General features: G+C 41.0%; 1 protein-coding gene across 1 annotated transcript in view; it reads right to left on the bottom strand.

Moving 5' to 3' along the window:
• prim2 (DNA primase subunit 2) overlaps positions 1-26,457 on the bottom strand; it is a 198,138-nt gene that overhangs the window by 141,742 nt on the left and 29,939 nt on the right. The window contains exons 5-6 of the mRNA XM_043687444.1: positions 16,561-16,653; positions 3,289-3,426 (exon numbers count right to left, since the gene is read on the bottom strand). Coding sequence (XP_043543379.1) covers positions 3,289-3,426; positions 16,561-16,653 — 231 coding nt within the window. The remainder of the gene's footprint in view (positions 1-3,288; positions 3,427-16,560; positions 16,654-26,457) is intronic.

Raw genomic sequence — 26,457 nt, 5'->3', positions numbered from 1 at the left:
CCAAGGACATTTTGAAATGTCCTCAGGAAGTTCGGTGGATTTTCTCAACAAATCTAAACTGCAGTTTTCTTTTCTCAATATCTGAAGAAACCATGCTTTTCCTTGTAAACATGAAACGTCAACCAGGTGCAAAAAAGGACAAAATTGCAGATACTAGCAGCAATGGAACGGTCAGTTATGGTATAATCCTAGTATAGCAGCCCGTAGCCATCTGAATGCGACAGCAACACTCAGCCAGTCTGTCTCCTAAGCAATGACAACTATTTTGTCACATATAATTTGCACAGTAAACCAGTATTCTATGAAGATGGAGGCATTTAAGGAACAGACAGTAACATAGGTTGCTACAAAAGACTATTCCAAAGTATTGGTTACAAACCATTCTGCCTTGCAAAATGAGCAAGATCTCGAGCAAGGGCTTCAATTGGTCACCAAATCATTTCAGTAGTAATGGTGGTGGGCAAGGGGCCTCCACATTCAGCATGGTTACTATTAGTTCCACTTTTAAATTACATAGGTTCTATGTAGTTTGGCCTCAGGGAATTCCTAAAGCAGTTGAGTACGTGTGTTGTAGGGGCTCACGGAAGTTCCAGGAAGTGTAAAAGCCTTAAAAGAAGCCTGCACAGAATTAACAGTTTGGTAACTGAATTGCATGAGCCCTGTGAGATTGGGGATTTATGGAAGTACTAGAACAGTTGAAAAGCTCTGCAGAATGATGGATGCAGTAAGACCAAGGAAGGGCTTGAAGGAAGCTGGTCCACATTTAGTATTGCAGAAAAGCAGAGTGGGGAACAGCCCTAAGGCAGTATTCACTGTGCAACAGAGCTAGGTTCAAGGTCAGGAAACAAATCCAGGAAGAACAATCCTGAAGTATACTGTTTGGGAAAAGCTGGTGTTGCACTTGCAAGGGTTGGAATGCAGTTAAGAATCCAGGGAAATGTAGCTCCATGAAAGGAAGGTGAACGACCAGAATGTGAGCAGTCTTTGAGGTAGTCCACATGGATCAGCTGCTGAGGGAGTTTCAAAGCTAGGTTGGCCAAGTGAAACATCACAATTCCTTATGAAGTTTCAAGAAGATTTTGTGACTTATTGTGTTATTAAAATCGAGGATGTTTGCCAAGAAATCCATTGGATCGGTTTGCATTTACTATTTGATATCTTCTGTAGGCTGTTCAAACATTGCTTGTCTGTTACTTGCTTCAGGTTAAGTCTGGCATGTTATAATATAAGTGATGTCGAATCATAAATTTTTAATATATAGGATGAGGCCACTCAGCCCATTGTCTTTGGTCCAGCTCCCAAAAGAACTATCCAGCTCATCCCATTCTCCAGCTCTACCTCCATAATTCTCTAAATTCATCACTTCCAAATAGATAGGCAGTTCTTTTTTGAAACCTCCTGTGGAATCCACCTCCACCATTCTCCCAGGCAGTGCATTCTAAATCCAAATAACACTGAGTAAAGACATTTGTCGTCATCTCACTCCAAGCTCTCTTGCTGACAATCTTGAAATTAAGACCCCTTTTACGACAATCTAATTAGTAGAAAGCGAATATCCTTCTTTACTTTGTCAAAATTATTCTTAATTTTGAATATCCCAATAAGGTAATCGCTTAATCTTCCCTCGGCGAAGGAGAATAAGTCCAATTTCTCTAATCCTTCCTTGAAACTAAAGTCTCTCATTCCTTAGTAAATTTTAGTAAATGTCCTTTTGCACTTTCTCCAGGGCTTTAACATTCTTCCTTCAATAAGGTCTCCTGAACGGAACACAATGCTCCTAATGAGTTTTACAGATGTAGCATAACTTCCTCACTTTTCTACTCTATGCCTCTATTTATAAACCAAGGATCCGATTAGCCTTCTGAGCAACTGCTTCAACTTACCTGGCCACTTTTACAGAACTATGCTTGTGAACCCCAAGGTCTTTCTGCTCTTGTACTCCTCTCAAAGCTATATAACTGAGCCTGTATTGTCTCTCCATGTTTCTTCTACCAAACCGCATTACCTCACATTTCTCTGCATTGAAACTCATCTGCCAGATGTCTGCCCATTTGGCCAGTTCATCAATGTCCCTCTGAAGTCATTCAGCATTATCCTCACAAGTCACTATTTTCCCTAGCTTAGTATCATCTGAAAATTTAGAGATTTTGCCCTCAACTCCCATATCCAAATCATTTATATAAATCAGAAAAAACAAAGGGTTCCAACACCAATCTCTATGGAGCACCACTTTCAACTCGCCTCCAATGAAATACCCATTCATGCTGGCCCTCTGTTTCCGATCTTTTACTAAACTTCTAATCCAAGCTGCACAGGACTGATTAATCCAAAACATTTATAATTTGCTAACCAACCTGCCATGTAGCCCTGTATCAAATCAAAAATATAACAGCCACAGCATTACCGTCATCCATTGTGTGCATCACCTCAAAGAATTTAATCAAATTTGTCAGACATGACCTGACCTGACCAGACAAAGCGATGTTGACTGTCTAGCATTAACTTATTTTTCTCTAAGTGCATATTTATCTTCTGTATTATGGCCTCTATCAGTTTTCCCATTGCTGTTGTCAAGCTAAGTCTGTAGTTTCCTGGGTTATCTTTTCCCTTTCTTAAATAATGGTGTCACATTCGTAATCCCCCAGTCCCTCGGGTTTAATCCTGTATGTGTTATCCGATCTACCATTATATCTATCATTGCCTAGTCTTTATATCAGGAGCCTTTGCAGATTTGACTAAGTTTTATTTGTAACAAAACATTCTTTATTTTGATCATGAAAGAAACCTGGTTGAATTGTTTCTAATACTAGATATTAATCTTGAGGCTAAAAGGATCAAGTGACATGGAAGGAACGGGGTAAGGATACTGAGCTCAATGATCAGCCATGATCGTATTGAATGATGAAGCAGGCTCAAAGAAACTATTGAATGGCCTATTCCTGCTCCTATTTACAACGTAGCTACATAAACCAGGTAGATTTTAAAAACTGTATAATTGGCTACATCACAATTCTGGTTAAATTTAATATTTCTTATGACTAGTTGAGGAGTATGACTGGAAAGAAATTAGGGTACTCCATCAAACTCAGTTTTAACATCACATGTAACATGAACAACATAAAGTAATTAATTCAGGAGTAACCAAAGACTTGATGGGCAGCTTTATACAGAACAGCAACCAAAGCAGTGTCATTTCCCTCTTTATTTATTTCAAAAGACAAACAAAGGAGGAAGTCCCATTGAACCAACATAAGAAACAAGCTCTCATTTAAAATCAAAGATACTTACTGCCAAAGACTTGGAAAGCCGCTGTCGGAATTCATTCAGAACTATAATTACTATCTCTGGATGAGGTATATATGCAAAGCCATTTTTAACAAACACCTTCCGAACTCGGACCAGCTCAAGAGCATCAGTAAAAGGGACCTGGTGGAGTCAAAGAGAAAAATGTTGAAAATCTGCAAAAGTTATGTACAAAATCAATCTTCACTAAATTTGAAAATTAGACTAACATAAATTTGAGTAAACTACATAATTCTCAGAGCTCTACATCACAACTAACGGGCTCCTTGAAACAACAGCATTTATTCCAAATCTTAACAGTTCATCTTAAGCAACCTTGACTAAACACAGAAAATCAGACCTTTTGCTAATTTAAAAGTGGATGTTAAAATCAGCAGCAATGTATTACAATAATTGTTAAAATATAAAGATTAATGATTCTTTAATTAATTGACCAAGTACTGGCCTTGATGCTGGGAAAGAATGCAAGAGCACGAAAGGAACAGTAATTGTCTCCTTCTAAGAAACAAGGACTGCGAATTGATTAAGTTTGGCTTTCAAATTACTTCAATTCAAGTAAATTGAAAATTACCACCTCGTTAATTTTTAATGGCAAATATAGTACTCACTTCTCTTTGCAATGACTGAGTTCCTGCAGCAGCAGAGGTCTCATGGTATCAGTTAAACTAAGCCAGAGGGTGCAATAACTGGAGCATTATACCTCACAATGCATGTAGCATTTTGATAGCCTTTACTTAATGGGCATAAAGGGTCTCCATTAGGGAAAGCTGTCTGCCACTAAAATGGAGAAATGTATAAACATGCTTTATGTTACAAGCTGCATTCCTTTGAGGAAAACGCTTTGAACCAGTTTATCCTACAGTCAATTAGAGGCCAATTCTTGCAACAGAGATGTGCAAGTTTTCTATTCCAATCTGTTTCTGCTTTATCAATAATAGTACAAAAGCCAAATGGCAAGCATAGTACATAGGATCATCTGTAAGTCATTCAATGCTACAAGTCTGTTCAATACATTTGGTTCAATATGTCTCTATTTATCTGCCTTTGATATTCAGAATGAACAACAGTCAATCTCTCCTAATAATTTCAATTGACCCACCAGTCATAGCACTTTGAAACGAAAATCCACATTGCACGAGCCACCATTCAGAAAAGTGCTTCCCAAATTCACCAACAGCCTAAATCTAACGTGAGGGTTGTGGTACTCCTTTTAGGCTCCTAACACAACCCTGTTCCCCACCAAATCAGTCCCTATCATTATGCTCCAACAATTACTTTTATCATGTGTGTCAATTCCTGAACCTTTGAGTAAAGGAAATACCATGTTTCTACAACATGCCTTCTGTATTTAGGCAGTTAATCCCTGGGTATTTCTGGTATTAGGGTATTGCTTGGTAATTCTGTGCTGTACCACTTGCAAGGACACCATATACTTCCTCTCCAAACGATGGAGCACGGTGGCTCAGCGATTAGCATTGCTGCCTCACAGCACCAGGGACCCAGGTTCAATTCCAGCCTCGGGTGATCGTCAGCTTGGAAATTGCATGTTCTCCCGGAGTCTGCATGAGTTCCCTCCAGGTGCTATGGTTTCCTTCCATAGTCAAAAGATGTTCAGGTTAAGTGGATTATCCGTGCTAAATTGCCCATAGTGTCTAGGGTGGATTAGCCATGGGAAATACAGGGTATGGGGGTGAATCTTGGTGGGATGCTCTTTGGAGAGCAAGTATGGATTTGTTGGGCTGAATGTCCTGTTCAAATATTGTAGGGATTCTTTAAAATGTAATATTGTGCTTTTGCACTCAGTAACAAGTCCATGCAAGATTGAATGATGAGGTGTGACCAAAGATACATAAAATTATTTATGTTAAAATAATTGTTTTTGTAAATATATTTATTAGCAAATTTTTTTAAACTTTACAAACATATAAAATTATTGAAAAATACAATCAATAACAAATATCAGTATAATAAAGAGAAAAAAAACTCAAACTACAATACAACTACTGTCTACTAACAACTAACCTACCCTATAATACAAAACAAACTCTTATCACTGTGCAAAGCAACACCAATAAATAGGTAAATAACTAATAGATCAAAAAACAGAAAAGCAAAAGAAAACACAAAAACACACAAAATACAAAACATCTATGCTTGGCACAAAGCTCACAAACAGAGGAACGGGAGCATTGTATATATACCCATATTAACTCAGGAGTCCCCCCTCCAAGGCCCAAGGCTTGAAAAACCTAACCATCCCGGTTAAACAAATGCCCTAGTTAAGATAGCTTACAAATTTATTTCCAAATAACTCAAGTAGGGCTGCCATGTCTTATAAAAATGGTCGATTGTGTGGTGCACCATGTTTGTAAAACAAAAATCCATAATTAATTTCCGCCATCCCAGCAAGCCCAGCAGCTTCTCAGATACCCAGTTCATCAGAATATTCTTCCATGCACAGTATGCAAGAATATTAAATAGTTTCTTCCCATACCCGTCTAAAGATGGTACATTTGGTAGACCTAAGGAGGAGAGATATGCAGTCTACTTTAACTTCAGTCCTCAATATCCTCCCTATCTCTCCCGCCACGGCACTCCAATAAATACGAAGCCTGTGGCATGTCCAGAAGCAAAGGGTAAGAGTACCTACACTTAATTTACATTTGGGCCACATTGGAGATGCCCTTTTTTTAAACTTCGCCAGATGGTCCAGTGCCAGATGAACCCTGTGCAGAACTTTTAACTGCGTAGCACATGTCCTATTACAGACTGAGATCTTTCAAGCATTCTCCCATATATCAGAAGAGATCTCCACTCCTAGCTCTTGCTCCCAGACCTCATAACCAGTTAAGATCCTGCCAAGCCCCGCAGCCCAGCAGGCGATAGAGAGCACAAACCAAAAGGGTGCTTGTGGAACATAGCAACAACCTCTCTGTATCAGGCTTATAGGGCTTAGTAAGAAGTGTAGTCTTCTTCTGGATGAAATCCCTAACCTGAAAAAAACAGAACAGGTCTCTGCTGGGCAACCTGTATTTGCGTTTCAGTTGCTCAAAAGACATCAAAACCTCCCCCTCAAACCAGTCTCCCAAACTGGAAACGCCTCTCGCTGCCCATAGTTTGAACCCTGAGTCCATCAGCCCTGGTCGGAACCCGGGCATACAAACTATAGGCGTAAGTGGCGAAGTCTTGGATAAGCAACCCTCACTCTAATGCATTGCCCTCCATGTCTTGACCGTACTAATAACTGTTCTCGTCCTATCCAGGAACAACAGGTTAAAAGAGGGCACTCTGCCTGGGAAGCCTCAATATCCAGCCATATTGAGTTACCTACCCAATTGCAGACAAAGGACTCAACTGATATCTCCTGATGTCTGGGAAATCAACTCCTCCCCCTCCTTGAAGCAACTGCAATTTCATAAGTTTGATAAGGGGCCACCCACAATGCCAGACAAAGGAGCCAAACTATCCCATAAGTTTCCATACATTGACCTGGGAAACATTATAGGGAGCATACGCATGGGATAAAGCAAATGAGGAAGAACATTCATCTTAATGAGAGATATTCGGCCCAACCATGAAATTGAAGAACGTCCCATCTCTGGAGATCCCGCCTAATATTGTCGATCAAGTGAGCAAAGTTAGTCCGAAATAACCAATCAGGCTTGGGGGTATAAAAATGCTTCGGTATCGGAACCCCACCCGTGACCACTTAAAAGGGAACTTAGGGCCACCTCCAACTTCTGGCACATCCTTAAGGTTCCCCAAAGGCATAGCCTCCGATTTTGCAAAGTTGAACTTATATCCTAAAATAGCCAAATGAATTGATACATTGTATCAAATGGGGTACGGAGGTCATCGGGTTTGAGAAAAACAGAAGAACATCATCCGCATACAGCGTAATCTTGTGTGCCCTCAATCCCACATCCGGAGCAGTTATGTAGACGTTCTGACGAATGGCCTCTGCCAATGGTCCTATCACCAACATAAACAACAAGGGTGAAAGGGGGCAGCCTTGATGACTATCCCTACCAATCCTAAAATTCCCAGACTTCACCCCATTGGTGATGATCGCGGCCAGAGTCATAGAGATGTACAGCATGGAAACAGACCCTTTGGTCGAACCCGTCCATGCCGACCAAATATCCCAACCCAATCTGGTCACCCCTCAGCCTCCGATGCTCAATGGAAAACAGCCCCTTCTATTCCTGATGAAGGGCTTTTGCCCGAAACGTTGTTTTTCCTGCTGTGCTTTTCCAGCACCACTCTAATATAAACTCTGGTTTCCAGCATCTGCAGTCCTCACTTTTGCCTGGAAAACAGCCCCAGCCTGTCCAGCCTCTCCCTGTAGCTCAAATCCTCCAACCCTGGGGTGGTAATATAAAACCTCCACCCACCTAGCAAAGACCCCACCAAACCCAAACCGCTCTAAGTCATTCCGCTTGGTCAAATGCTTTCTCTGCATCTCAGGAAATCACTAACCCCATAATCAATCATTGCTGACAAGCTTGGACCACATTCAGCAACCTTCTAATATTATTAGAGGACCTACAGCCCCTTATAAAGCCTGTCTGGTCCTCTTAAACAATATGGGGTAACACCTTTTCCAATCTCAGCACCAGGATCTTAGACAATCTTGAAATCTGAATTTAATAGAGAGATGGGCCTGTATGAAGCACAATCCTCAGGAACCGTCCCCTTAAGAATTAAGGAAATATTAGCTTCTCTCAAAGATGGTGGTAAGCATTCATTCATATAAGAGTGATTATACATCTCCAACATCGGCCCTGACAGAATCCCTATAAACTCCTTATAAAACTCACCCAGGAGACCATCAGTGCCAGGCACTTTGCCACTCTGAAGTTGCCTAGCTGCCTCCTGTATTTCCTGAACTGTCAAGGGGGCATTAAGGAGAGAGATCTGTTCCAAGGTTACCCCTAAGAGGTCCAGGTTCTTAAAAAAAGGCCTCCATTTTACCCCTCCTATCCTCACAACCTTCAGACCGATACAATTCAGAGTAAAAACTCCAAAAAGCCTCATTAATCCTTGGGGCATCGTACATAAGGACCCTGGCGCTGTCTCGGATTGCAGTAATGGACTGGGGAGCACACTTTTTCCCAGTCAGGTACACTAAATACTTCCTTGGCCTATCCCCATACTTGAACTGCCTTTGTCTAACAAAAGCAAGTTCTTTCTTTGTGTTTGGTGTCAGTATTGAATTCAAGGCAGCCTGGAGGGCTGTGATCAGCTGTAGCTTAGTCACCAAAGGCCGCGCAAAATGAGCCACCTCGGTGGCTTTCAACTGAGTCTCAAGTAGACACTACTGTTCCCCCTTCTGTTATTTCTGGCCAGCCAAATAGGAAATACCTAATCCCCTAGCAAAGGCCTTAGCAGTCTCCCATAGCATAGGCAGACTACTAGTTGTGCCTGAGTTAATGGTCAAGATTCCCTGAAACCCCTTCAAAATGTATTCCACAAATTTGGAATCCTTCAGGAGAAAAGTGTCCAAACACCAGTACCACAAACCTAGCCCCTCACTCTTGGCCCTAACCTCCAAACCTCCTTGATCAGAGATAGCTATTTTTCCAATTTTACAACCCATAACTGAATCCAAAAGGGCCGAGGGAGCCAGAAAAAGAAAGAGATCAATCCGCCTGTGACATTTATGTGGGTTTGAAAAAAAGGTGAAGTCCCTGCTGGTAGTGTGAAGACATCTCCAAATGTCCACCAACCCCAACTCCTTGTATAAGTCAGCCACCTGCTTGGCCTGCGAAGAAATAGTTAGGGGCCCACAAGGCATTCTATCAGATCCAAAAGACAATTAAAATCTCCCCCCCCCCCCCCCAATAATAATGTGTCATGTTCCAAGGGCATTCAGCTTAGAGAAAGCACTAATCAAAAGTTTGAGGGGATACGCCAGAGGACAGTAGACATTTAAAATGCCATATTGCTCCCATGTATCAGGGCTTTAAGTATCACAAACCATCCCTGCTCATCTTTCACCTGCTCTAATAATGTGAACAGAAGATTTTTCTGGATAAGTACCGCCACTCCCCTACTTTTAATAGTAAAGGATGAAAAGAACACCCGGTCATAACCCCCCTGTTGTAACTTCAGGTGTTCCCCATCATCAAGATGGATTTCCTGCAAGAAAGCGATATCAACCCTTTTCCTCTTAAGGCTAGAAAGCATATTTTTCCTTTTAACAGGTGAATGACTTTCCTTGATGCACCATTTAATAAGACACTTAGCCATATCCCCTTTCAGAGACCCTTGAATCCCTGGGAGGGAGAACCCTAATTGTAAAGCACCGAGCACAGGTAAATAACGACTCAGAGTCAAGAATTACGTAAACAAAAACTACTCTATCATAACTATAAACAACTATTACTACTAGAAAAACTACAAAGAAAACCAACTATAAAACTATGAACAAAAGACTCTACCCCCTGCCCATAGGGGCACTCACCCTACCATCCCCTCCCTCACAGCTCCTTCAAGCCTGGACTGTGTCCCAGCCTTAGGCGAGAGAACAAAACAAGGAGATGATCCCTAAATCAATAGAAAAAAGACAAGTCAGGATAAGCACTCCACTCATCACTGGCTTCATGTCACCCCTATTTGTGACTAAAAGAGAAAGAGAGCAAACACAAAAAAGGTGGAGACAACAAAGAACATCCACAAAATTTCCCATTATAAAATCCAGTTATAAAAAAAAGAACGACATATTCCAAGGAATTTTTTTCCAAAAAAGAAATTATAAGGGAGAAAGAAAGGAAAGAAAAAGGAGGGAAAACCTGGGGAAAGAAGGAAAAGAGGACAAACATTAACCGTATTCTTGAGGCCAGTCCATCTATTTTAAAGTACCTACAAAGTTTTTAGCTTTATCCGCTGAGTCAAATGTATAAACTTAGTCCTCGTGGCAGAAACGGAGCACTGCAGGGTACATCACGGAGTACTGGATACCCAGGTTCCTCAGCCTCTTTTTAACTTCATCGAAGGACTTCCTTGTTCGAATTAAAGCTTTGAGAAATCCTGGAAAAACATGATTTTCGACCCTTTGTGCAGCAGTGCCTGTGGATCTTTTCCCAGGGATCTGGATGCTTCTATTACTTTTTGCTTGTACTTATATAAGTGGAAATGTACGAGAACCAGGCGGGACTGCTGCACCGACCCTGACCTGTGCACTGTAACCCGATAAGCCCTTTCAATCTGCAGCCTGCTGGACTCAAACACAAGGCCAAAAACTTCGGCAGCCAGCTTTCAAAGAAGCTGACTGGCTGCTCACCTTCTTCACCTTCTGGGAGCCCTACGATTCAAAGGTTTATCCTCCAACCTCGATTTTTAAGGTCATTGATGTGGTCTCACAAGGCCTTTCACTCCAGCACCTGGATCAGACTAGATGAGGACTCCATCACCGCTTCCGAGGCCTTGGTTCGACCTTCCACCTCTTCCAGCCGCTCCCGAGGCCCTGAATCCCCCGTTTATCCTTCTGCAGCATGGATGCAATGAGCCAGACCTGGGCACGAGTCTCCCCAGGGATCTCCTCAATCGCAGTCCCAACCTTCAAGGCAAGTCTCTCCATCTCCGCAGCCAATTCCTGAGAGTCTGCCAGGTCTGGGTGGGGAGGGTTCAGGAGATGCTACTGTTGCTGCTGTAGGGGAGTGTCCTCCCTGCTGCTATTTGCTCACTCCATTTCCCTTTGGCATCCTTCGCACTCCCAAATGTTAACAAATATGGATGACTGTATCGGCGCTACCTCATGCTCCCTCGAGGAGGTTGAACAGTTCATCTACTTTACTAACACCTTCCACCCCGAACTCAAATTTACCTGGACTGTCTCAGACTCCTCCTTCCCCTTCCTAGACCTCTCCATCTCTCTCTCTTGGACGACCGACTCAACACGGACGTATACTATAAACCGACCGACTCCCACAGCTACCTAGATTGCACCTCTTCCCACCCTGCCCCCTGTAAAAACGCCATCCCATTTTCCCAATTCCTTTGCCTTCGCCGCATCTGCTCCCAGGAGGACCAATTACAATACCGAACAACCCAGATAGCCTCCTTCTTCAAAGACCGCAATTTCCCCTCAGACGTGGTTGACGATGCTCTCCACCGCATCTGCTCCACTTCCCGCTCCTCCGCCCTTGAACCCCGCCCCTCCAATCGCCACCAGGACAGAACCCCACTAGTCCTCACCTACCACCCCACCAACCTCTAGATACATCGGATCACCCTTCGTCATTTCCGACACCTCCAAACGGACCCCACCACCAAGGATATATTTCCCTCCCCACCCCTATCAGCATTCCGGAAAGACCACTCCCTCCGCGACTCCCTTATCAGATCCACACCCACCAACCCAATCTCCACTCCCGGCACCTTCCCCTGCAACCGCAAAAAATGCAAAACTTGCGCCCACACCTCCCCCCTCACTTCCCTCCAAGGCCCCAAGGGATCCTTCAATATCCATCAGAAATTCACCTGCACCTCCACACACATCATCTATTGCATCCGCTGCACTCGATGTGGCCTCCTCTACATTGGGAAGACAGGCTGCCTACTTGCGGAACGTTTCAGAGAACAGCCCTGGGACACCCGCATCAACCAACCCAACCGCCCCATGGCTGAACACTTTAACTCCCACTCCCACTCCAACAAGGACATGCAGGTCCTTGCCTCCTCCATCGCCAGACCATGGCAACACGACGCCTGGAGGAAGAGCGACTCATCTTCCGCCTAGGAACCCTCCAACCACAGGGGATGAATGCGGATTTTTCCCGCTTCCTCATTTCCCCTCCCCCCACCTTTTCTCAGTCCCAGCCCTCAGACTCAGCACCGCCTTCTTGACCTGCAATCTTCTTCCTGACCTCTCCGTCCACACCCCCTCTCCGGCCTATCACACTCACCTTAACCTCCTTCCACCTATCGCATTCCCAACGCCCCTCCCCCCTACCTTTTATCTTAGCCTGCTTGGCACACCCTCCTCATTCCTGAACAGCTTATGCCCAAAACGCTGATTCTCCTTCTCTTTTGATGCTGCCTGACCTGCTGCGCTTTTCCAGCAACCCCTTTTTAAATTTCTGATCTCCAGCATCTGCAGTCCTCACTTTCTCCTAAGAAACACCAGTATGCCTTGATTGGTAGGCAGAGCTGTCCACGGTAGTTCTATAGAATCGCCGCCATCTTACCAAGTGTTAAAATAATGTTTGAATTTTAGATTATCAGTAGTTGCAGATGAGCATTGGCTAGCTCCAAATACGTTTACTTTGTTAAAAATAAGAACAGAAAGCTCTTCTAGAACAGTGATTTAAATCCAGTAAAGATTTTAGAAAGACACGAGAGGCTTGGTTTTTTAAACACAGAAGGTGGTTTGCACGTGGAATGAACTTCCTGAGGAAGTGGTGGATGTGGGCACACTTAATGTTTAAAAGACATTTGGAGAAGTACATGAATAAGAAAGGTTTGGAGAGGTATGGGCAAGGAGCAGGCAGGTGGGACTAGTTTAGTTTTGGATTCTGTTCAACATGGATTGGTTAGATTGCTGTATGACTCTAAGTATTAGGCACAAGGCTGTCAAAGCCCTGAGCAGCAACAGAGAAGATTTTGCAGAAAGGTACCAGGAATAAAGGGCATAAATAATAGGGGGAGATTGTGGAAACTGCAGTTATTCTCCTCAAAGCTCAGGTTATGGGGAATAGTGAGCAGAGGTGTGCAAAATCATGACAATTCTAGTAAAGTTTCTGAGTAGAAATTGTTTTCATTGTCACGAGGGTAAGAAAGCAGAGAACTCATTTAAGATTGCGATTCCTCTGTATCTGCAAGGGTTCCATCCCTGAGAACTCCCTCAGAACATATTGGAAAAAAGTTAAATTGGTTCAAAATATTGTGGATACACAATTTTTGTCTGCTAACGTTGATTTTTGTTACTTATTTTTTGGTGCAGAAAAGTCTATTCATGATTCGTGACTTTGCAGATTGAGACAATTTACTGTAACTAGCAAAAGATTCAGTGTAATTAAGTTTTTTTTAAAATGCTAAGTTATATTCTGGAACACACTCCTGAAAGAGTGGTAGAAGTAGAAGTAGATGTTATATTACATTTCAAAAGCAAACTAAATACTTGGAAAAAAACATAAGCCTACAGAGAAAGAAGAGAGTTGTAAAAATTGATAACCTTTCAAAAAGCTAGCACAAGAACCCATTGGACCAAAAAATCCTTTGTTTTCATAAAAGAGAGATTTTTAAACAAAAGAAGGTATTGAAAAGGAGAATGCAGAGTAACTTCTAAGAAAACTCAAATAGTTAATATAAATACATGCGAGTATTGTAAGGGTGCATGTGGGCTCATTACACGCTAATGAAGATGCCATAATGAACAACAGAAATTAGGTATGTTATAGCCATTTTGTGTAATGTTCATCAGATCATATTTATTTCTGTTCAGTTCACCAGTTTTGTTCTGAACGCTACACACATCCCCAGTACTGGTGCCAGTGCCACTAAAACCACAACCCACTTCTGTCACATCATTCTTTGAGACAAACGTTAATTTCTTTAATCTTATTTGCCTTATGCTAACTTGCACACGGCTCAGGTAAGAATCTAAACGTTATTACCTTTGACGCAGTTTCATAATTTGATGCCAATATCTCGTATTGAATGCCCAGAATCTATTTCCTTTTTCTGCCAATGCTTTTAGTTTCTACATGCATCACGAAGACCAGATCATCTCCTCCCATCCAGCCCTGACTACGTGGCACAAACCCTGGAGAGGACACGCAACACTGATTTTTGGACACACTCTTTTCATGACGGAGAAAGGCATCAATATCCCTCACTATACTGTCCCCTACAAACACACTTCTTTTTCCTTCTCCCCATTCACATCATGGATAGTTAACCCATCAAATCTGCAGCCCATGCTCTCATCCAAACAAGGTGAAAAGAACCTTAATCTGTTGGACAATTAGATAGGATCCCACCTTCTTGATCGCCTTATCTGCTTCACTTACAATCACACCCTCCCAACCAACCAAATCATAAGGGTGTGATCACTTCCAAGAATAAAACATCCAGGTAACTTGTTCCTAGATGTATCACAGTGTCTGCAGCTCAGGATGAGTGTTCAGGAACAGAGTTGACTTGATTCAATTGTTAGAACACTGGTGAGACTGCACCTGGAATGGTATGTGCAATTCTGCGTCCTTATCACAGGAAGGATATTCTTGCCATAAAGCGAGTTCAGCAGAGGTTTACCAGACTTAGATTAGATTAGATTTTTAGATTAGATTCCTTACAGTGTGGAAACAGGCCCTTCGGCCCAACAAGTCCACACCGAACCTCCGAAGCGCAACCCACCCAGACCTATGCCCCTACATTTACCCCTTCACCTAACACTACGGGCAATTTAGCATGGCCAATTCACCTAACCTGCACATTTTTGGATTGTGGGAGGAAACCGGAGCACCCGGAGGAAACCCATGCAGACACGGGGAGAATGTGCAAACTCAACACAGTCAGTCGCCTGAGGTGGGAATTGAACCCGGGCCTCTGGCACTGTGAGGCAGCAGTGCTAACCACTGTGCCACCGTGTCGCCCGTGTCATATGTGGAAATACTAAGGAGACTACGCCTGTATTCTTGGAAGATTAAAATATGGGAGGAGATCTCACAGAAACTTAAAGAAACAGACAGTGGATACATGAAGGATGGTTCCCATGGCTGTGGGAATAGTTTCAGAATAAAGGTTAAGCTATTCACAATCTACACAAGGAGGAACTCCTTCATGCAGAGGGTGGTGAATCTTTAAGATTCTTTATTCCAGAGCTCTGCAACCACTCAGCCTTTAACTAAATTTAAGATAGAGATCGATAGATTTCTAGCTTCAGATCATAACAAAGGATATGTGAACAGTATAGGAATGTGGCTTTGAAACGGATGATCAGCCATTACCGAGAATGGCAGAGCAGGCTCAAGGAGTAGCCAATTCCTGCTCTAATGCTCCAACTGAAACTCTGAGCTGAAATTCTTCAGATACAGACACTTACTGCATGTGTTTGCCGTGGACTGTACCAGCATACAGAAGCTTCCAAACTGTGCAGATGTAGTACCTCATCTGTCTTATTATACTCAAATTTATTTATTACTTATAATTCCTTTCCTAATGGTATTGTAGGAGTACCTACACAAATAAATTGAGAGGTTCAAGTAGGCAGCTCATCACCACCTTCTCAAGGGCAACGAGAGATAGACAATAAATGTCAGCCCAGCCAGTGTTGGCCTCATTCCATAAATAAAGACTTTAAACAATTAATAAACTTTAACAATAAAATTAATAAATTATATTTTAAAGATAATAAGCAAGACGGGGAAAAAAAATCTATGAAGGAAACAGATATAAGTAAAAGAAAACAACATGATGCAACATTTATAAGTAGTCAGATGCTCAATGTCAAAGGATACATGGGTATGGGCCGAAAAATGGGATTAAAATAGTTAGGTGGTTATTATAGTCCAGCACAGGCACATGGGCTGAAAGGCCTTTTTCTGTGCTGTAGATCTCTATAACTCCATAACCTATGAAAACAAAGTAACTGCAGGCATTTCAGCACCACCATCATCATCTTCTCAAGGGCAATCAGGGATGGACAAATGATACCCACAAGCCATTTTTTTAAATCTCAAAATTGATGACAAACATTTCCAATCTTTGCTGTTTAGATTAGCCTAATCAGTGCATTTTTTAAAATTTTCTAACTTTGGCACAGTATCTGTAAGTGGCTAATGCTCTTTCAGAGAGCCCAGCTTCTTTTGCTATGAACAGAGGCTGACCACACTAACATATGCTAGCTCGCAGTCTAGGCCAAAAGCATTCAGGTATCTACAAACTATTTCAAATGCTAAAATGAAACCTAAAGGGTGGGCTTGAAATATGATAGTGTCACATGATTTCAGGTTTATACCATCAAATTAACAGTGATTTAAGATCTCAATAAGGAAGGCAGGCACTGACTTAGCTCAACAAATGACAGTACCAAGGACATTGTCCATAATGTATTCAGATAACATCTCTTTACAAATATTTCTAAAATTCACATGCCTGAAAGTTCAAATATTTGTATAAATTTGGGCTGCTAATCAGACACAAACATTTGTGGGAAAATGAAAAGAAAAGAAAAAGGGAGAAAAAGAGAAAAGGACATTTTTAAAAAGTTCACAGGAGTCAAACACGTTCCGAGATACATTGTGCTCTTACCTTGTAAAACAACCATTCATCTATTTTAACTGAGCTGTGTCCACCCGAAGCAGCCAGTTTCATCTTCACATCTTCTTTTTCCTTTGTTTCAATCTGAAATAAAAATCATTACTGAGGTCAAGATTTGGTTTTCGCAAGCACCAGCAACTCAACACATCCCACATTGTCCATGGCAAGGAAAATGGAATTACATAGGAGCACCACAAATTGCTGCCCAAACAACATACTGATCTGGATGATAAAGTACTCAGATGGCCGACATAAAAGTATGTGTCTACTAAAGTCACCTGCCAACTTAGCACTTTGGAGAATAAAGAGAAAATAAGCTGTAATTTCTAATGAATCAAGCCGTTTTTGAATATTTCAGAATCAATGTTTCCAATACGACCCACACATCAACAGAATTCCAGGCATGCAGTTTCAGTACAACGAAAAAAACATAGGAGCAAATTCCTTCCTGAACCACTAGACAAAAATTTTGTTCTCAAAAGCAAGGCAACCGAGAAATATCATGCCAAAGGTTTGTAACCATGAAATCCTCCCATCTCACCAAATTTATTAAATTAATGCAGTAATGGCCTAGATTTTATCACTCAATCAATGGAGAACTCTTAACAGCAAGACTGTAAGAGTTTGCCATCAGTTCAGTGTGAAACCAATGGGAGCTTCTGGCATCCATACATGCACAGAAAGAGAAGCACACTGTGCAGGATGGGAAACTGGAAATCACTTCAATTTGTAAACTCCCACTTCTTAAATATTATTTTTATTATATTCATTTATGCTGTTCTAGAAGACCAAGAAAAAGATTTGAATGATTGATTGAGGAGTGTCTGGGTATTAAATAACTCAAGTCACAATTAGTAAAATCTCTCTGGTCGTGAAATTAAAAAACAAAATTCCACATACTATTAGAACTAAGAAAAATAATTACAAATTCATTAATCAGCTTCTGCCTTATAGATAGCAATCTTTATTTCAGTTTCTTTCTGTCATGTGACTCAGAAGTGAATCAGAATCTGGCTTCCACATCCTGGGTTGCTGTCTTTGACACATTTGAGGTGAATTACTCTGAAGCTAAGCTGACAACATTACTGTTGCTGGACAATATGAATTGGCACAAAATTAAATTAGGAAAATTGGGAAATGCAAAATCCAAGCCAGACAGCACTCTACCTTTATGGGAAACTTTTCTTAAGTAAGGGACCAGAGCCATCACTTTGCCACTGGGCACTACACTGAGCCAATGAGCTTTCGTTTGTTGTTCCTCAAAGAGGGGGTGAGGCACTATGTTATAGGATGTGGGTGATGCTGGCTAGGCCAGCATTTGATACCCATCCTTAAACACCCCGGATTAGATGGTGTTGAGCTGCTTTCTTAAACCACTGCAGGTTTAAAGGTGTAGATATATTCAGTGCTCTTAGGAAGGAAGTCCCAGGATTTTGATCCAGTAACAGTGAAGGAATAGCAATACAGTTCCAAGTCAGGATGATGCAGGACTGGAGGGGAACTTGTAGTCGGTGATGTTCCATGCATTGGCTGCCTTGGTTAGATAGTTCAACTTTTGAAGTACCATACAAACTATCCATTTAAGATAGAAAACAAACAGTGGAGGCCATCCAACCCCTTAAATTTATTCCATCATTCGTTTAAAGTACAAATGATTAGGACCTAAACTTCCATCTACCTGTCTTGGGTCACAAAGTCCAATTTTCTCACCAAACAAAAATCTATCAATCTTAGTTTCAAACCATTAATTGGTACCGACCTCTTCAATGGCACAAGTTCTACATTTCCATGAATCCAACTTGCAGCCACTTGTAAAATATTTGCATTTCTTTCAGCATGATGCCTTAAGAGTTGGAAATAACTGCACATAAATATAATTGTCCAGAAAAAGTGCAGTTTCCATGTATGCCAAATTACAGAGGTGCATAAATATAAAAAGTCAAAACTGAAAGCATTGATAGCTTACTTTCCAAGGAGTCTCTTGTACTTTACTAAGTGCCTTTTCCTGAATGCCTTAGAAAATAAACAATTTAGCGCAATTTCAATGACTAGAAAAGCACCGTTTAGGTGCATTCAATGCAATCCTTTATTTGCAATATCACAAGCTGTCAAATACTGCAGGACTACACTTGTCTTACAGTTATACTCACAGTCAGTGTTTCCACCCCAGTTCCAATTCATTATTATTGATCAATCAACACTCACTTTGTAAAATAATTAAGCTAGCTCAATTTTTGGCACAAAATTAATTTCAAAACATAAACATCAAACTCTTCTCTCAGTCCTGGACATTGGGAACTCTGGTATGAAGTTGCTATGGTATGACACTTACATTGCTGAGAGTCCATCTATTATAACCCCATAATCACCAACTTTGTGCCTTTTAACATCTCCTTTGTCATTTCATCTTTGTTAGAACGCACACCCTCAAAGGCCTTTTTCTTCTGTTCTTTCCTTTCAATGTTCCAATGTTCCCATGCCTCCATCAACGTAATTCCCTGCCTTTAGCCTGTGAAATCATCAACTCTTTCCAGTGCTGATGAAAAGCAAGTGACTGGAAACCTATGTTCACAAATGTTATGAGAAACAAATCAAAGTATGACTTCCAGAACTTGCTTAAAAGAAATTACGAGTTGATCCTGATGTTGAAAGATGCCTCGCTGGACTTCTTGTGCAAGTATGCTAAATGTCTCGCTATTGCCCACATCATTCAGTACTCTATAAAATCTGCCCATGTCTTTGGGTGAGGACCAGAATCAGACAATAATCAAGTCTTTTTTTTTTAAACCAAAGCAGACAACAGATGAAGTGCCTAAAATAACACAGGCTTGCTGTCGAGAATGACTGTGATTTAACAGAAAAGGTAAGGTTACAGATTACATTCTAGGGAAATGAGTTAATTCACTGGATGGCAAGTGGTAGGGTTGGGATTAAAAAAAAAGGGGAAAAGATGTACCATAGGTTAGTAGGTGTAGAGTTTTATAAGTTACCAGTCACCTTGAGCCTCTGGGAAAGAAGTTCCAGAAGCAGCATCCTGATCAGCAATCAGATTATTACAGCAAACCCAGAGAGTGGGACCACTAAACTGCCTTCTCAGCATTTCCACCTGCCCACAACACCAATGCTTTTGGGTTAGTGTGTATACAGTACACATGTAGAAAGGGAGGCTCTAGGTGGGTTAGACAGTTAACAAGTGGAGTTATTTACAGGCAGCACAGCGGTTAGCACTGTTGACTCATGGTGCCAGGGACCCAGGTTCAATACCAGCCTTAGGGACTGTGTGTGCGTGTACGTGTAGTTCGCATGTTCTCCCAGTATCTGAATTTCTGCTGGGTGCTACAGTCTCCTCCCACAGTCCAAAGATTTGCAGATTAGGTGGGTTGGCCATGCTAAATGGGCCGTAGTGTCCAGTGATATACAGGCTAAGTGGATTAGCCAGGGTAAATGTAGGGTTACAGGGATATCGTAGGGAGCTGGGTCTGAGTGGGATGCTCTTCGGAGGATAGGTGTAGACATAATTAGTTAAATCGCCTCTTTCCACATTATAGGGATCCCATAATTCACAAATACATTCTGACTAGACATATACAATTATTTGTAATAAAACATAACGCTTGTCAAGTATAGAAACCCAGCCCATGCCTTCTACCAAGCTAGATCTAAAAGCCAGGTAAATTGGGAAATTCTGCAGACTTGAATTTTTTTGTTAACTATTTTGACAACTCCAAAAATTTTGGGGCTTGATTTCCAAAACATTGTACCAGAGAGAGGTAACATAAGCCAAATATAATTTCTGTAAAAGATAACCCTCATTATTCAACTTCAGTGTGCAATTTAAATTGCAGCTTCGCTTGTTTTAAATTATAAACTGGATTGCAATTTTCAGAAACTTAAGTTTATTTTAACCAATCACAAAAAAGGCAAAATCAAGTAAAAGAACATTTATGTTCAATATTTTTGGGGCAGGACAGTGGCTCAGTGGTTAGCACTGCTACCTCACAGCGCCAGGGTCCCAGGTTTGATTCCAGCCTTGGGCGACTGTCTGAGTGGAGTTTGCACATTCTCCCCGTGTCTGTGTGGGTTTCCTCCCACATTTCAAAGATGTGCAGGTTAGGTGAATTGGCTATGCTAAATTGCCCATAGTGTTAGGTGCATTAGTCAGAGGGAAATGGGCCTGGGTGGGTCGGTGTGGACTTGTTGGGCCGAAGGGCCTGTTTTCACACTGTCGGAAAACAAATCTAATTTTGTTGTACAATTCCCTAAAATGTTAATTAGCATCTATAGATTATGAAGCAATTATGTTCAACTGTAATTCCACATGAATATTTTATTATCCATAATACATTACAATTGCATTACAAAGTTTACCATACAATAATTTTTTTTGGAAGGGTGTTGGGATTTGTCAACTTATTTGATTTCTGTTTCAGGTGAAGTCTACCTTCCAAATTCTTTTGCTAAAGTTCCTCCTTCCAAGTACAGTGAAAGTTCAGTAAAATAATTCACCAGGAACTCCCTTGTAGCAGGGATCTCACAGCTTCGAAAAGAGATAAACCTTTATTAAAATCTCTAATTTGTTTGTTAAGAATTTGAGAAATAAGACTTTTCTTGTGAACATGGTAGAGTTATAGTGCAGTACTTTTCTAATGTGGTTTCACTTAATAGAACCCCACATTAGGGTGGCTCAGTGGTTAGCACTGATGCCTCACAGCGCCAGCGAACCGGGTTCAATTCCCATCCTGGGCAAACTGTCTGTGTGGAGTTTGCACATTCTCCCCGTGTCTGCGTGGGTTTCCTCCGGGTGCTCCGGTTTCCTCCCACAGTCCAAAGATGTGCAGGTTAGGTGAATTGGCCATACTAAATTGCCCGTAGTGGTAGGTGCATTAGTCAGGGGTAAATGTAGGGGAATGGTCCGAGTGGGTGTGGACTTGTTGGGCCGAAGGGCCTGTTTCCACATGGTAGGAAATCTAAAACAAAATTGCAACATCTTGACAGGATCTTACACAGGAAAACTTCTATCCTCAAAGGGCGGTGCATACCAGATTATAATTGGCTGCACTATTTTCAACAAAACTGACAAAGGATGCAACACTGATTCCACTCTATGGCAGCCGTGTCAGCAAGACAATTTTCCATTGAAAAGGCAAATCAAATTCTAAGCAAAAAGAAATTACCTTTGAACTACACAAGTGAATATATTCAAAGGAAGATAAATTATAATTCCCCAGACTTGCCTTCACCTTCAAGATAGGTAACCCACGTGGCAGTTTCAAAAGTCATTTGGCATTGCTAACAGTAACAGACTTTGACAGAAAAAAGTATCTGAAGTCAGTTAGTTGAACAGAAATATTAAATACTTTGATCAAAGATTGTACAAAATAACGTTACAAACATTCTGCTGTTCAACTTGGTGATTTATCAATTATGCTTATCTGCAGAAACATGTACAAAGATTCATTACAGCCTAAAGGAAGAGATCAATAACAATTAATTACATGTCAGTTGTATCATAATGCTTTTGGGAAGTGCCTTGAGTCATTGTACCATGATAAAATGCAATATAGTCAGCTGTTGTTGCAGTATATTTTTAAAACAGAGTACAAGACTTCTTTGGAAATGCTCTTATTTTTCAGAAAAGGTAATGAAAAAACATCCACAGCAACCAGCATCCAAGCTGGAGGGGTTTTTATCTCAAAGATGTCACCTCATTCTATCAAGATCATAATCCCAAAGTCTTTATTTGGGACATTATTTGGCTTCCACTGTATAACGACTCAATTTCAATGAGCCACAATCCATACCTGGAAGTGAAAGGCAACAAACAATCCTTTGTTGGAAGTTCCATGTCTACACTGACTTTCAAACTATGAATTTAGAGGTACAAACAATAGAAACAGTTTCAACAGTAGCTTTTAAAAAAGAACAGAGTTGTACTTGGGAGAGAAAATTGTAAGGGTGTGGGAGAAACAGCAAGAGGTGACAGACCAAGTAGATTCTACTTTGAAAAAGGCAACTCAGACTCTTATAATTTTTTAAAATATTTATTCTTCTGATGCAAGTGCCTCCACTAAGGCCAGCATTCATAAACTTTTGCAGAACTTGGTACATACGTTGTTGCAGCTACAGTGCTACTTGGAAGGGAGCTCCAGGTAAGGGATTTTGACCCAACGACAATGATAGAATAGTGATTTATCTCCAAATCTAGGTGGTCACGATGGATAAGGAAACATGCATGTTTTGATGTTTCGATACATCTAAGAGCTGCTCCACCAAAGAGATCATGATAATGCACAACTACAATTTGCTACCTTTTCTCTTACTGATTGAAATCTCTCAGTCCTGTACTAAATGACCTAGCATCTACAGCCCTCTCCAATGTAGATTCATTCACCCAAGAAGAAATGCCTCTTCATTTCTGTTTTAAATAAGCGACCAGTATTCTGAGATTATGCCTGCCAATCCTAGACTCTCCTACAAGGGGAGACAATGCCAGTATATCTTTCCTTCAATAAAGAATCAAAACAATTCACAGCATTCTAGGGGTGGTCGGATTAGTGCCTTGTATAGTTTCAGCAAGACCTCCCTATTTTCTATTCCATTCTCTTTGTAATAAAGGTCAACATTTGATTTGCCTTCCCTATTGCCTGCTGACTCTAGCTTTTTATGACTTACACATGAGGACTTCTGCATGGTGGCTCAGTAATTAGCACTGCTGCCTCACAGCACAAGGGACGTGGTTTGATTCCAGCCTCAGGTGACTGACTGAGTGGAGTCTGCACATTCTCCTTGTGTCTGCCCTGTGGGTTTCCTCCCACAATCCAAAGATTTGCAGGTGAGGTAAATTAGCCATTCTAAAATTTCCCAAAGTGTTCAGGGATGTGTCGGTCAGGTTCATTAGTCAGGGGAAAATGTAGATAGTAGGAAAATGGGTCTGGGTGGGTTACTCCTTGGAGGGTTGGTGTGGACTTGCAATGCCAAATGGCCTGTTTCCACACAGTCGGGATTCTATGACTCTGAAATGCGTCTGTGCACAATCTTTCTCTGCTTAATTACTATTCAGCTCCTCTGTTCTTCCAGCCAAAAGTATATAACCTCACACTTTCAGACATTATATTCCATCTGACAAAATTTTACTCACTCATTTAACCTGCCTAATACCCTCTGCAGACTACGTCATCCTCACTTGCTTTCCCACCTGTATCATCTGCAAACTCTGATATAGTACATTCAGTTTCCTCATCCATATCCATAATAGACTGTAGATAATTTTGACCACATCCCTGTGGCATTCCATTAATTATAGGTTGCCATCCTAAAAAGATCCCTTTTATATCAACTCTGTCTGTTACCCAATTCTCGATCCATGCAAATGTACTACTCCAGACACCAAAAGCTCTTACGTTTTAAGTAGCCTGTCACACCTGACCTTGTTGAATACCTTTTAGAAATCCAAATTCATAAGAATTATTGATTCCCTTTTTAATCTTTCCGGTTAGCTACTTCCTCAAAAAAAGTATCAGGTATTATTTCCCATTCATGAAGCAATATTGAAGCTGCTCAATTAGATTATGTATTTCTAAATTCTATGCAGTTACATCCTTTGGAAAACTTTACTGGGTGCCCTTGTCTTTCGAGTTAGTAGAGATCAAAGGAGCCAGAATGCCATGTGGTGTGTGTGTGTGTGTGTGTGTGTGTACTCACTAGTGGTGTGTGTCTGTGTGTGGACACGTGCAACTGAACCTCCAACAGACAGAAATGGTCAGTCTTACATGCTTTTAGTGAAACCATGAAACACTCACTATTCTATGCAGCATTCACACCTTTTCTAACCCTAATTCCCGACCATCCCACCACCACAACTGCCCTCACAAATCTAAACCCCTCATCCCAACGCCAGAACTTTGACTGACTGCAAATGGTAAGGGATCACAACAATTTTCCAGCTATGAAATGAGGTCCAGATGGAACAGAGTTTGAGTGTCCCTGTTATAAAGGCACACAATGCTGATCTTATGCATCAATGGAGGAGAAAGTGAATTTTTAGAGAGAGGGATAGGGTGTGAAACAAGCAGCTGCTTTGTCCTAGATTCAAACTTCTTGAATACTGTTGGAAGTGCATCCATCCATGCAAATGGAGCACATTCTATCACACTCCTAAGGAGTCAGAAGTGAGTCACTTTCTGCAGAATCCCCACCCTTGCAGCCATAATGGATGTAGGTCTGGTCTTAGTTAACTTCTGTTAATATAACCTTCTGGGTTTTGATGGCATTGGATTAAGCAATTGTGTTACACAGACTGGCTCAGACGGTTAGCACATAGTGCTAACAATGCCAAGGTCACAGGTTCAATGACCAATAACACTGCGCTGCAAGTCAGGCCTTAATTTTGAAGGGGCAGTAATGTAGTGGTGGTGTCAATGTACTCATTAATCCAGAACCAAAGAGCATGGTGCTGGGAAAGCACAGCTGGTCAGGCAGTGTCAGAGGAGGAGAATCGACATTTCAGGTAGAAGTCCTTCATCAAGAATGAGTTAATCCGGAATTCCAAGATAATATCCCAACAACATGAGTTCAAATCTGTAAAAGATCCATTTGGTTCACCAATGCCCTTTAGGGAAGGAAATATGCAATCCTTATCTATTCAGTCCTAGATGAGCCACCAGACCCACAGCAATGCTGTTGACTCTGGAATGCCTCTGAGCAATTAGGTATAGGTGATAAATGCTGGACTAGTCAGCAACATCCCATGAACAAATAAAAAAACAATGTCATAGGGAGATGGTTCAATTCAGTCTCATTGAAAATGGTCATTACCTGTCACTGGTACTGGTGTGTTTATACATGCCATTAGCTCTCTTTTCGATTCAAAACATGGAATAACTATCCAAATCCACTCTGTAAAAATCATTCACAAAATTGCAAAGTATCAAAAATTTGTTTCTTTAAATCAAATCTACTTGTAGTTTCTATATATTTAAATGAAGAATGGAACAGAAGGCTGTGGTAATAGGATCCAGTAAAATGAGAGAAGGTTCATTTGCACCATGAAGTCCAGCGTGAACATGTTGAGCCAAGTGGCCTGTTTCTACACTGCCCATTCAATATGATGTAAATTATAATTATAAATTTAGAAAAATACTGGATCAAACAGCAAAACCTTGCAATACTCCAATAAATCAATCTGCTTTGTAAAATCACCAGAGAAATCAGTTAACATAGTAGTACCAGCTGAAAATGCTGATACACACATTGGTCTCATTAAACATATGGACACTGGATTTGTTAAATCACAGCTATGTTAATCAATCAAACTGAGAGAATCATTTCCATATTTTTCCTCCAGGTTTTAAACAAACAATAACCCTTGCAACAACACCAACCAGCTTCAAATCACCAATTTATTGCAATTCCCAAGTTTATTTTTAAACTGCATCAAGAACAGAGAGAATGATAGAAAGTTTTCAGCAGATAAGGCAGTTCTTAGGGAGACTGAAACAAAAAAAAATTCAGCCTCATGACATTCTCAATTTGAAGTTTCTTTATGATACGCTTTCTAAATTTTTCATATTTTCTTTGAAACACCCTCATCTTTTATTTAAAAACTTTCAGTCTATTGGATTTCCATTCTTCCCAGATCTTTCTGAAAGCTTTTCCTTTCAAATCAGTGCCGTCATCACACATTTGATGATGAATTCATTGACTGAGGAAGTTAACTGTTTCCCCTTTATACAGATGCCACCAGATCTGCTGATATTTCCAGTACTTTTTGTTCTGGTTTTATATTTCCAGCATGCTTTCACCTTTTATGTTTGCCCTCTAGCTCATTATAGTTGAGGGAACCTCTTCTGCAGAAAGAACATATTATTCAGAATAGCAAGCAGCTTATGC

Source organism: Chiloscyllium plagiosum, chromosome 3 (genome assembly GCF_004010195.1).
Source record: "Chiloscyllium plagiosum isolate BGI_BamShark_2017 chromosome 3, ASM401019v2, whole genome shotgun sequence".
NCBI classification, from domain to species: domain Eukaryota; kingdom Metazoa; phylum Chordata; class Chondrichthyes; order Orectolobiformes; family Hemiscylliidae; genus Chiloscyllium; species Chiloscyllium plagiosum.
The sequence above is the reverse complement of the archived record's forward strand: the minus strand, read 5'-3'. Positions and strand labels throughout refer to the sequence as shown.